Genomic DNA, 13,783 nt, shown 5'->3' with positions numbered 1-13,783 from the left:
CCTGCGAGGGATGCAGCAGCAAGTCCAGTTTCCATGGTGACAAAAGCAATAGCACTGATTAATGGGTGTTGAAATGGAAAACACTGGCAGAGGAGGAGGAGGAGGAGGAAGAGGAGGAGGAGGAGGGAAGCCATTCAGATATTCAGCGAAGACATACTGTTTGAAAAAATGATTTTTGTTCTTCTGTCAAAGCAAAATCGTCTCAGAGGTTTTCTTTTGTTGTCGTTCGGCTTCATGAGTGATTTCACAAGCTTTCTCCTGTTTAATTTTAATTTTTGAGTAATGCAAGGTCTTCATTTTTAAATTTTAATCATTGGTCTTTGTGTTATTTTATTGATTTTTATTCACTACCTTTTAACATTTCTTTCTTTTATTGATTGTTTTTTTCCGTTTATTCTTTTGTTGTCTGTGCGCGGGAGATGGTTGTTTGTATAACCCTGCTTAAATCCATCTAAAATAAAAACCATAACAGCTCGAGCGTTCATTGCTTTGCAGCAGAAAGCTACGACTTCTGTCGTCTGTATGTCGTCATCATATTGTACGCTCGTTGCGTGACGTTACATGTAAAACGTGGTGACGAGGAGAAGAGCAGCAGGTTCATTTTTGTGACGCAGCTTCGGTCATTTTCTGATGTTATCGGTTTTGACTTGCGCAGCCTTTTACATTAGATTGTACAGATTTTTTTGGAATATAAATCATTTTAAGATCGCAAGGAAACTAAATCACTGTCCTCCAAACAACAACAACAAAATGTGCATAGCCCAAAAAACAAAGAAAATGCACATACTTCAAAAAAAAATGTGCAAAGTCCAAAAAAAACCAAAAATGTACACAGTCCCAAAAAATGTTTACATTGTCCAAAAAACAAAAAGATTGCAAACTCCAAAAACGAAAATAGACACAAACAACAAAAAAACATAAACATTGTACATAGTCAATAGTTTGGATCAATGTTTCTGTGTGTATTTAGTAAAATTTGATGACAGTGTCTGAATTGAGTATTTATGACACAATTTAAACACCTTTATGAATTATTATTGTTTATAGACTTACATAACAGTTTAGCTTAGGTAGAACAGACACTGATGTGAAGCACTTAAAGAAACTGGAAGACATGACATCACAATAAGCATCAGTACCAGTGGAGGCTCTGGTGGACCTTCAGACAATGAAAAGCACTTCATGCAGATAAAGTTGAGTATTTCAACACAATTGTATATGTTAATTAGTTTTGAAGGAAAACAGTCGCACTCTCGATGACGGTCTTGTTCAGGGTCAGACGACCGTCATGTCAACATGTTGCTAATTTGACTAATCAGCTTCTTCCTTTCCACCTGTACTTTCATCGAGCTGAGCTCCTCTCCAAACTCTCACATCCCCAAATATCTTAATTATCTCCCCATAAACAGGATAATAGAGGACAGTTAAATTTAGAAAACCCATAAATAAGATAAAATAATCTGTGTGCAGAGCAGCTGAGTAAACAACCCCGAGGCATGAATGTGAAATATTTCTGCTGCAGCTGATGAAGAAGAAGACCACAGGTGTATAATGAAGCTGTAGCTGCATGACGTCAGTCCACAAAGGTGTCTTTTTGTTCGCCTCACGTTACACAACCCTCCACAGTTGTCATGGAGACGCACACACATGCATGACTGTTGGCAAAATGGACCCTCGTGGGGCGCCGAGGACGCTTCACGCATCAGATAAGAGAAGAAGAAGAAGAAGCTGCTGTGTAACCTTGTTTTCACCTTCAGCTCCGGGTGTGACCAAATGCATTCGTTCCAGTCCTCCATGTTTGTCAGAATATTAAATATTCATGCACGTGAGGTTTGACTTGTTGCTCGGCGGCTCGTTAAGGCTTCGTTGGCGGGAGTCTAACGGGGTGATTTGATTGGTTATTGGGGAGGGGAAGAAAGAAATGGAGGGGTAGAAAAAGGCAACAGTGGGAATAGAGAGGAAGTCTGAGATTGTTTTGTTATGGGAAGGTGTGTGTGTGTGTGTGTGTGTGTGTGTGTGTGTGTGTGTGTGTGTGTGTGTGTGTGTGGTTGGAGGGGAGGGGGGGTCTTTTACAGCAAAAGTAATTTGTCGCTTAGCAACAGCAGCAGAGCATCCTACAGTCTCATTCGCTGAAATGTTTTGCTCGGGAATGGATGTGAGGAGGGAGGAAGTGGCTGTTATTTTGTGTGTGTGCGTCTCTCTCGGGCCTTTTCTTCTCCGACTGTGTCATGATTTTTTATTTTTCCTGCGTTCAGCAAGAGCGAAATAAATAAATAAAAACATTAAAATGTGTAATGAAACAACCGCTGCCTGCAGCCTGGATACAAAACTCTCCTGAGAGTGAGCGTTTACGAATGCTGAGTGAGGACAAAATGTCCCAATTCGCCCGACAAATCGTTGCCGTTGTCTTTTTTTTCTCTTTCCTGCAGCTTTGTTTTGTGCTGAACTGAAACATTTTGAAGCAGCGCAGCCTCGAGTCCAAACAGCTGGACTCGAGATCCCTCACAAGGATTTATTACACACTGTGTCACAAAGGTAATCTGTATTAATATTTAATTCCCGACCCTGGAGCAGCTCACTAAGCAGCCATAAAGGAGAAGTAAGTTGGCCAGACAGCCTTCCTGTAGATAAATGGTCTCATTTTGCGCTTGGATGTGAGAGGCAGATAAACAACAGGCATGATAGATGTGGAGCCGGTGTAATGGAAAATCTGGTGCCCATGACAATCAGTATGATCTCTGAGGCAGAAAATGAACAAAATGACTGGTCGAGTAAATCACAGCGCCGTTCTTACGACTACAAACTGTTACTGCGACTTAATGTGTCTCATTTTTATTCACAGTGTTGTTGTTGTTGTTGTTGTATATCGGTATGCCCCTTTGGCAAGTAGCCATATTAGTGTCTCCTCTGGATTTCAGTGATTATATAAGAGAGAAGGAGTATTACTCATCTGTTTTTTGAAGTTGTTTATTGGAAAGCCTTTCAGATGGAGAGCTGCGGCGGCAGTGCAGAGAATGAAGAGGTCGATGTGGAGGGTTCGCTGTTTGTTTAAAGCTGCACGAGGCCGAGAGTTTTATGCAAAACGCGCACACCTGCAGCAGAGATGTTTTATATTTTAAAAAATAAATCAGATGTGTGTGTGAAGCGTACTGTAGAGCACAATCATATACAGGTTTCTGCCTCCAGGTTTCACTGCTTTCTTCAGCCCCATCATGTTATTGCCAACACATCCTCATACCTGAAAGACCGAATAGGTCGATTGCCAGTGACTTTCAAAACCACATGATTGTAGCAGCGTACCAGACCTCTGTTGTTGTTGTTGTCCATCACAGTTTAGTTTACGGTTTAGACAAGAAATCTCAACCCAATCACCGGAATAAATGTTGTAATTCAGTTTCTCTCAGATATGTTTCCTTCTTGTTGGTTTTTAATGTGTGTTTAAGTAAAATGTTCCTCTCACAACGTTGTGCTTATGCTCCGGTTAGGTTTAGGCACAGAAAAGGGTTCGTTAGGGTTCAGAAAGAAACAAGGTTTTTGCTTAAAATAGCTGGTTTTGGTCACCACAAAAACATGATTTACATGATTGTAAATGTGCTGATGTCTCTAAAAATATCCAGTGAAACTTCGTCTTGAGCGTTGGTTTGGCAGCCATTTCAGGGTGAAAGTGGTCGTATTAGCAGAACAACATGGTCCTAAATGGGCCCTCATTCGTTCCAGTTAAAGTTTAATTAACTGGCTCAGTTGCAAAACAAGTCCTCCAGGTTTCAGGACCCATAGAGCCGGCACAGACTTCTCTGGGTAAGACTGAAGATAATAATAATCATGTTTGAAGTGTTTCTTTTGTAATGAACGTGTAAAAACTCCTCCTGGGCCAAAGCTTTTGTCACGTGACCTGTAATTTAGACCGTGACCACTGCAGCAAACTGCCCACACATCCTGCCTCGCTCATCCTGAGCCTCTTCCTTCAGCATCACCGCCCGAGCTGATGAGCATGAACCTCACCGACATCGTGTTGTTCAAACAATGTCACACCTTTATTTGAAATTTCTCCGGTAACAGAGCGAAGCAGTTCGCGGGAGCCAGCTGGTAAACGCTCCGTGTTTTTCTTCAGTGTGTGTGTGTGACAGCAGTCGGGCGGTGAGCTCATGCAGCACACACACTGTGACTCAGTGTGTTTTCGTGTGTTTGTGGATGAAGCGTCCTGTCTGGACGTCCATGTAGTTTGTAGCAGCGGTTGACATGGCACAGAGGGTATCTCGCCGTGCCAGGAGGGAGGGCTCGCAGATGGTGAACATTACATAATTGCAGCCCCTGAGAGTAATTGAAGACGCTGTGGACCATGGAGTCTGTATTCAGGCTGAGTGCTGGGTGTTTATCTGCAACACCACATATTCTCCAGTGGTTAAAGTTCGTTTGTTCAGTTTCAGAGAGACGACGAGGTACAAAAAGGTTCCTCTGTGTTTCTGAGTGGACGTGGTTGTCTCTCTCTCTCTCTCTGCCTGAAGGCCCGTTGGGTCGGTCACCTTCTGAGTGGTCAACATCCCCACATTTGTATGTTTACTCATGCCTGACCTTTCTCCTCTCATCTGCATGAAATTAAAACCCAGGCCTGTTACCTCACTCCCTCACAGACATCATTTTAACTCTTAATGCAGCCCGACCGCCAGAATAAATGTTGGTAATTAAAGCTTCTTTATGTTCAATTTAAAATGTTTATGTTGTGACGATGTCCGGTTAGGTTTAGGCACAAAAATCACTTGGTTAAGGTCAGGAAAGATTATGATCTGGCTTACAATACCTGGTTTACAGCTACAAGTTGTCCTAACAGCTTGCTAAAATAACCAGATTTTTGGCTGCAAAACATCCCAAAAGTCTTGTCAAAATATCTGGTTTTGTTGCCACTAACCTGGCTTAAAAATTGTCCTTATGTCTCACTAAAAACACCAGATTATCCATTGGAAATTGACATCCCACTACATATACCTGGTTTTCAGCTGCAGGTTGCCCCGTCTACTTGTCAAAAATATCCCGTTTTGCTGCCACTAAGAAATTAGAAATTGGCCAGACATCTCGCAAAAAAAAAACCCAGATTAAAGGCTAAAAATTGTCCCGTCTCTTCAAAAATATCTAGTTTTGGTGCCACGTACACAACTGGGAAATTGTCCAGACAGCTTGTAAAAAATACCTGGGTTCTGGCTGCAGACTGCCTCGTCTTCTTGTCAAAAATATCCAGTTTTGGTGCCGCTGACAAGGCTGGAAATTGTCCTGACATGCTGACAAAATTGCTGCTTTACAGCTAAAAATCCATTTTTGTTGCTACCAACACAGCTGGAAAGTCTCCCGACAACTCACTAAATATATAACCGGTTTTCAGCTGCAAATAGTCCCGGCGTCTCACTAAAAATACACTTTTTGACTGCAAATGTTCTTGGCATCTTGTTAAACATATTGCCACTAACACAACTAGAAATTGCCCAGACATGTCGCTTAAAATACCCAGATTCGTTGCCACTAACATGGCTGGAAATTATTCTGACATCTCACAAAATATACTGAGTTTTTGGCAGCAAACTGATCCGATGTCTCATCAAAAATATTGGGATTCGTTTCCACTGACACAGCTGGAAATTCTCCCGACGACTCACTAAATATATCCGGTTTTCGGCTGCAGATATTCCCGGCGTCTCACCACAAATACGCAAATTATTCAGATGCCTCATCAAATATATCCAGATTTGTTGCCTCGCACACGTCAAAAATATCTGGTGGTGTCACGCTTACAAATGTTGATGTGGCGTTACAGTTTATCCTGGCGACTGGGCTTCCTCACGTCACCTTTGGCTCACAGATCTGTATTACCTCACTGCCTCTAATCTCTAAATTTTCTGTTTTTGCTTCAGATCAACTGTGTGACTTTCCCTCTGCCCGGTGAAGGTCCGGAGCAGCAGCTCCTGAAGCCCAACGAATGGAGCTACTGCGATTATTTCTGGGTGAGTTCTGCTGAAACACACGAGAAACTACAGTCTAACGATCCTTTGTGATATTCTGCTGGTGATTGCAGACTAATTCAACTTTAGTTAATACTTATTTCACTATGAAATGCTTTATAAACCATTTATGAAGCAGTTGTAAAGGTCTCCTCCAAGAGAAGCACCTAAAGGTTCCTGTCAACACGTCGTTGACCTTTAGAAACAAATCTTTGCTGGTAAATGTGCAGCTAAAAGCTAAACACTGAATGACGTGACGAACAGAAGGCAGTCAATATGCTTTTTGCTGTTCACAAATGGATCCGCTCTCCTTCTCATTTAACAAAAGACACACTCGTCTTTCATGTGTGCGTGGGTGGATCACAGGTGGACGGCTGATCGACCGGCTCCTCTAGCAAACACACTGATCCTCCTGGTTTAAATGTCTCCCCGGTGGCTGCTGTAACTTTCAGTTTCCATACATTTGCATCCTAAATTAGATTAATATTGAAAAACCCTTCAGCCTGCATAATGGACTGAAACCCGACGCCTGTTTCCTCCCCGTGCGTCGCTTGTTTGGCTCCTTGTTCGCAGCCTGTCGCGTCGACCTGCTCTTGATGTTCGGCGCGTCGGCCGCTGACCTGCTGCTCAGAGCTGCCGTGTGAAACGAGAGCTGACACCTCTGGAGACGCACATCAGCCCTGTCACAAACAAGACAAAGTGCTGCCGCACATCCACACAGCCAGTGATTGACGCACACACACACACCAACGCACATCCTGCTTGACATGCGAGTGTGAGTCACGCATTCAGAGCTCATTCTCACAAAACCCCTACACACTCTCAAACCTAAACAACAGGGAGGTGTCGGTGGACGCTCCGTCCATGAACTCGCTGCTGTTTTTTAATAATGCCCTCCTCCTCATCCTCGTCCTCTTCCTCCTCAGGCCGACAAGAAGGACCCCCAGGGGACGACCTCGGTGGCGGGTTTCGAGGTTCTCCTGCAGAAGCAGCTGAAGGGCAAACAGATGCAGAAGGAGATGGCCGAGTTTATCCATGAGAGGTAACAGCTTTGTTTCAGATGAGACTGTGACAACAACAACAACAACAACAACAAACAGAGGCTGCAGTTTGCTGACAACGGTTTTAATGAATTAATTAACACGAGTGTCAGACGTTGAGTTGCTCTGGAGGCAGAATAATTCCTGCTGGAGGAGCCAGAGAAGATTTTATTATTATTGTTTATAATTGGCTCAGGTAAAATATAAATGTTTAAGCTTGGAAAGTCAGCAAGCATCCGAATAACTGGAATAAATCTGGCACTGTAGGCTTCTGTAAACCTCAGATACGTTGCAACTTTACATTTCTTTAGGTTAATTTTTCTATTTTTATGTTCAGACAGCGCTGTGCTTCTGGTCTGCAAAAAAAAAAGATCAGGTTTTGGCTTAAAATACCTGGTTATTTTTACACAAACACAGCTGCAACAAGTCCCAACGTCTTGTCAAGATATCTGGTGGTTTACTGCTTACTAATGTTGAAACGTGGTCTTGAACGGTGGTGCCTGGCTTGGCAGTCAGCTTATTATTATCATGTCAGTGACCTCCTCTCTTAAAGGTTAAGGCTGGTGTTCGACATTCCTCTCATTGTTAGGAAAATCCCATTAAAGAGACCAAAATCAAACAAATTATTGATCCTAATGTAACAACAATGGAGCTCAATACATAGATACAACACCTAATGCACCATTTAACTCTTTATTACGCAAATCGTCAAATGTCAAATGTAAAAATATAAAACATTTATATGGCGGTTCACCCTAAAATATCTCGCTCATGATCCAGCTAACGGTCAATACGATGCCCTTCTGCAGGTTTGGGTTTAAGGACCTTTCTCGATGACATTAGTACCAGATTAATAAAAAAAACAGCTTTGAAGAACCAGAACCAGAATCCACACCTAAATAACACAACGTTACACTTTTAAACAGAGTGCACGTGATACGCCAATCCTTCCTGTTAACTATTACTGAAAAGCAGATCCATCATCAGGTGACCTTTACCATCATTGTAACGTTTTGTTTGGGTTAGAAAGCGATTACGTGACGTATGTGACTACGTGTAATCCGTCTGTTAACTTACGAACAAATCAACATTGATTTTTGGTGTAGCACGGAGCACGGACCCCAGCATCCTGCTTTTATCTCCATCCACTTGGACTTTCTCACTCTTTATTCTACGTTTTTCCACGTGGTATCTGGACAAAGTCGTTTTCCACTGCACCCAATTTTAAAATCTAAAGCTGTGTTGTTTGCACGCAGATTGAAGCCACTCGTCTCGTTATCTACGTGCAAAGAACAGACCCCTGTTCATTAAGACGTCCCAAAATTGTGTTTATGACGCGCACGAAAATCCTTGTGATGTCTCCAGAGAAAGCTTAATTTCTAAGAGGATCTGTGGGGTGAAGGGTTCAAAGCTTTTGTCTTCACGCTGAGGATTTTAATTTATACTTGCGCTCAGTAATTGAGGCCTTTTTTTAATCTCCAAGAAGCAACTGAGGATACAGGAAATGCATCGATGTCTCCTGCTGAATCTGAAACAAGATGTCAAAAAAAAACAACATGAATAATTAGTTCAGCTTAAAACTTTTACATCCGATCTCACGCCTCTCTATATAATTAGCTCCACCTAATTCAAACAAAAGCTCCATTCACGCCCTCGTCGCCAGTCGTGGGAAGTTAATGAGGATTTTTCGTCTCTCGAATCCGTCAAGTAGGATTTTCTTTTCACTGCTGACCTTTCTGCGTTGTTTCTCCGGGAGTATCTGAACATTAAGTCAAAGAATGGGCCTTGTGACCTTCTTTAGGGTGACAGATTTACTCAGGTGTGGATGGTAAATGTGCAACCGGTGGAGGAAGTGAATGTCACAAAGGGCACCAACATGGATTCCTTGGTTGAACGAACCCTCGGGGGGGGAAAATATGAGCTGTTCTCATTTCCATCATGGAAATGAGAACAGCCGCTGTGAAAATGTGCAACTGCTGGAGTACAATGGGATTATTGATGCACGGGAGTCGGGGGCCGTGTGGGTTTCACACTTTGCAGTCGAATCGCAGTGGAAGTTTCTGTCGTCCTGCTGCAGCGCTGCCCCTGAAATAATCAGCTTTTTTTTTTTCCTCCCTTGAGCCAGGCAGCGATCTCAGGGTTTTTCACATCTCTGGTTCTTTGTGTTTCAGGATAAAGATTGAAGAAGAATATGCCAAGAACCTCTCCAAGCTGTCTCTGAGCCCTCTGGCACTGCAGGAGGAAGGGTGAGTGCAGTAAACACAGTGTGTTTGCAGCATCCAGAGCTCCACGCCGAGCAATTAAAAGTCCAGAGACAGGGGTGTTTTAAAAATAGATTTATTCCCACACTACTCTCCGTGTTTGATGCACCTATCAAAAGGCTGTTTCAAAGACTGTTTTCTATTGTTAGTCTGTCAGCGAGATAATCTTTGCAGACAGAGGAGATAAGGCTTGGCTCGACAGACGGTTGAGGTTGGTCGCCGTCCAGCTTTTGGAAATTCCACGATAACATTTTTTTAGTTCGAGCCATAAAAAATAATATGTAATGGAGACACAAACAGTCCAGATGTCAAGTGTGCAGGCTTGAGGATGTGTGTGTTTAACAGAGCAACGACACAATACTGGGTTATTTTTATCCAGTGTGGAGTGGTGCAGTCTGTAGTCCTAAAACCCAGAATCCAGTTCCCTCGTCTCAAAGTCTGTGAGCTTTTTAAATTGTTTATGAAACAGTCTGATTATAAATGACTTGTACCAGCAAACGAGACCATCAGCGAAAAGACTGCTAATTCAATATAGTTGTTATTAACGTCTGTGCTCGAGTCCGATCACGTATATCACATTTATCACATATGAAATCAAATATAAATACATAACCTCATCGCGATCCGTCCTGCAGTCTCTCTGTCATCGCTTCCAAAACAAACGTGCCAGCAAAGATCTTTACGACAGCAGGCGCTGGTGTCGCACCGCTTTTGTCAAAAGGCCGGAGATATTCGTTTTGTTCTGTGACATAACATACATAATTAAATGTCCCACAGTTTAATTATAAAGCTCTTATGTGTCTGACAAGTGTCTAAATGAGGCTACAGAGGTTGTCGGGGACATTAAACGTCATCACAGCGAACACGGAGACTCATCTACTCACTAGTCCGTCTTTACAGGCCGACTTTAGCTACAAACTATTCTGACTAACTTTACCACTTGTACATTGATCAGCTTACAGAAAACATGTGTAGTAAAATTTAAATGATAGCAACGATATGTTTTGGTGTAACATTGCCGGTGAATAATTAAGTATGTTTGCTTTCTAAGGTGAAATTTGAATTGATTTCTTTCCCTCAGGACTCTCGGAGAAGCCTGGACTCAGCTGAAGAAGAGTCTTCACGATGAGGCCGAAGTTCACCTCAAGTTCTCCAACAAGGTAAAATCTGCTCGTTGACTTAATTATGAATTAGTTAAATGACCCAGATATTAACCCACAGCTATTTTGATGACCAACTCTCTGATTTAAGCTTCTCGAACTGCTGTATTATTGGAAACTGAAAATCTTTGGCTTTTGTCTTTTTCTATCATATTCTCGACAAAAAGATCAATTTGAAGGATTATAGGTGTAAAAAAAAAAAAAAGTAATTGCTGACGTTAACATTTTTATCTTCCTCTGAAACACAAACATTGCAAAGTCTACTTCCCTCCCCTCTGTGGATGCCTTTTGTTTGCAGTTTTCTGCCCCCTCGGGTTAAGTGTTTTTACGTTTTCAATCACCTGAAGTAATGGATACCCGATCTGAACACATCCTGAGGTGACGTGGCTTGTTTACCTCGACCTTGTCAGAAGAAAATGACCTGTACGCAAACCGATTACCAGCCATGCAGAAACGGCACACTGGCCTCGGTCCGAAGCCTTAAAATAACGCGGTAGCTGCCTGGGAGCTTTTCATAGCCCCTCCGTTGTCTGATTAATTAGTTGCGTTTTCTGACGAGCCCCCACCCCGACGGCCATGCAGGCTCTCCCTGCTGCACCGGCGTACGACCCTCCACGCTTCACTGTGAGACGGGTGAGGAGAAGGTAACCTGTGGTCATGCTGGGAATGAGACATCTTATCAAGGCTGCAGAAGCTCCGGCTCTTTCTTTTTTTTCTAATAAGCTGCATTTCATCTGTATCTCCTCGCTCTGCCATTTCGCACTCAATTAGGATTCTGTACAGAGCGCCCACACTGCTGACAAGCACTTTGTAGTTTATTGAAGTGTCATAAAAAACAATCTTTTTCACATTATTGGACAAGTGTTGGTGGGAGGAATAAAAACAGAGACTAAAAAAAATGTAATTGTCTTCCTTTATGGTGATGAATGTGGCTTCAGAGGACGGGGAACAGGCTTTATTAAAGGGGCTGTAACGATCTGTAGCAATAACCATCTATTAATCACTTTTTTATTGGCCGTACGTGAGCGGATTGTAACGTGAACGTGGCGTGAAGAGTTAGACCTTCCCCCGTCTCTCTCGGTTGCCGATGCGAGCCTGTGGACGACTTGTTGAAGTTGTTTGTTGCCGACAGTCTAGAGGACGTGACTTTATGCTAACGGAGAGCAACAGTAGCTAATGTGGGCTAACATAATCCAGGGAATCCAGGGATTATTCCCTGAAAAATGATAATAAGAAATGACTCTTGGTTTACAGACCTGCACCAACAGTTAATGGGGTCCATTCTGGGCCAAGATCCGTCCTTCATCCAAGTTTCGTGGAAATTTGTTTTGTAGTTTTTGTGTAATCCTGCTGACAAGAAAACAAAGGGAAGGTAATTACTGTACTTGCTTTAACCAAAACCATGATCTTTCCCTTAACTTAACCAAGATGTTTAGGTGCCTAAACTTCAAAACTTAACCAAAGTGCTACAATTTCACAACGTTAACTACATTATATATTTAACGTCACGTACGTAATCCTAACCAAAGTTGTTTCTTCCCAAAAACTTAACTAAAACGCTAGTGTTTCACGATATAATGTGGTTAATGTGACATAGGTAAGCTTCTTATCGTGTTGTCAGGCACCATGTTGTCGGCAACGGATATACCTCAAATATTACGATGGTGTAATGTAGTCAGAGGTGTGGGGGCTTTTTACCAGAGCTGAACAACCCATATAGAAATTGTACTCACCGATTTTTTTCCTTCCTTTTCATAGATTTATTTTGGTGAACATGGGATAGGCCTACATAATGCTGGATATCATAAATAAAGAATAAATATATACAAACACTACAGTGCATACAGTGGGAGGGAGAGCAGCGGAGTGTAAATTAATCACCTCTGCGGCAGGAGTGTGATTATGTAGTGCTTGAAAACACATGACACAACAAGAATTGTTTTTAATTACCATTAACAGCTGACTGACTTGTTTTCACAGCTCCACACCGAGGTGGAAAAACCCTTGCTGACATTCAGGGGTGACAACTTCAAGAAGGACCTGAAAAAGTACGACCATCACATCGCCGACCTCAGGAAGCAGTTGGCGAGTCGCTACGCAGGTGTGGAGAAGGTACTGAGTCTGACATACCTGTAGATTAAGTTATAGGCCTCACGCGGGACACCAATATCTGTGTCTGGCACTCCTGACTGGCCAGTGTTTACCTCCATATACTGCAAAAGTAAATGATGAAGTAGAATAAAAACAGCTTCAGTGACTCATGCACTTTGAATATCTGTTTCTGCTTCCCACCTGCTAAAAGCGTTACATGAACGAATGTAATTCCTCAATAAACAAACACACACACACAATGTTTTGTTTATATTTGGTTTTTGGGGCATCTTGTGGTGTAACAAAGGTATATCACAGTGGGCAGCAGCATTATGTGGGCGATCTGTCTGCACTACCAGAAATAAGACAAGAAGGCAAAGCGGAGGCAGGAATGTTGATCTGCATTTCATTCAACACGTCCACCTCAGCCAACACTAAAAATATGCTTTTTTTTGGCATTTTAACAAATGTTAAATACATTTCCAATTAGGTTGTTTCATGCACATGCTCAACATTTGAAAATCATTTCCAGCTAACTAGCTAACTCTTACTCATGGCCTTGGAAATATCGCTTTAATTGTGGCTGTAGACAGAGTCGGTTAGCTGTATATGCTAATGATTACAGCTAACAATAAAGCAAACAAATACATCATTTAATACATTTCTTAAACTTTTGTTTTTGTGTTTTATGTTTTGTTGAGGCTAAGCCTAACCACCTCCGAAACCCTTGACATAGGCTGTTGAGTATTGCTACTAGCTTGTTAGCTAACTTTACTTGTGCTTTTCTTCCATCTAAACATTTAGAAATAATGGTACAACACTGTTTAATACATTTCTTACGCTTTAATGTTTTGAAAAGGCTAAAAAAAAGACATCCTTGAAATTCTTGAAGCTAGGTTAGCTAGGTTTAGCTAACAGTCAGTTGTGTGTTTAACTGAAAAACGACCTCATCAGTGGGTTCATATGACTCCATCCCACATGTTTTCTTTCTGTTGGTGTCTCTTGAAGATTTTCTTGGCTTGTGCATCAGTGTTACTGTGTTTACCTTTCAAACACTATCGCACCATGACCTTGGACAGAATAAGAGGAAAGACTCAATAATATGGATTAAGAAAAGATTAAATGAGGAGACCGGGATCAGAGCGCAGATGTCGGTAGCCAACATGAAAAGGCCGTAATGACCCTCGTAATAGATGTAAGGACGGTAAATCTGAAGGATTACGCTGAATGACTCATTGTTTCTG

General features: G+C 42.1%; 1 protein-coding gene across 2 annotated transcripts in view; it reads left to right on the top strand.

Moving 5' to 3' along the window:
- Nucleotides 1-13,783, top strand: part of gas7a (growth arrest-specific 7a) — a 52,271-nt gene that overhangs the window by 33,458 nt on the left and 5,030 nt on the right. For both annotated transcript variants that reach the window (XM_084370432.1, XM_084370433.1), the window contains 5 exons: nucleotides 5,901-5,990; nucleotides 6,914-7,029; nucleotides 9,199-9,273; nucleotides 10,370-10,448; nucleotides 12,429-12,560. In XM_084370432.1, coding sequence (XP_084226558.1) covers nucleotides 5,901-5,990; nucleotides 6,914-7,029; nucleotides 9,199-9,273; nucleotides 10,370-10,448; nucleotides 12,429-12,560 — 492 coding nt within the window. The remainder of the gene's footprint in view (nucleotides 1-5,900; nucleotides 5,991-6,913; nucleotides 7,030-9,198; nucleotides 9,274-10,369; nucleotides 10,449-12,428; nucleotides 12,561-13,783) is intronic.

Source organism: Pagrus pagrus (assembly GCF_965226575.1).
Source record: "Pagrus pagrus genome assembly, chromosome: 13".
Taxonomy (NCBI): domain Eukaryota; kingdom Metazoa; phylum Chordata; class Actinopteri; order Spariformes; family Sparidae; genus Pagrus; species Pagrus pagrus.
The sequence above is the reverse complement of the archived record's forward strand: the minus strand, read 5'-3'. Positions and strand labels throughout refer to the sequence as shown.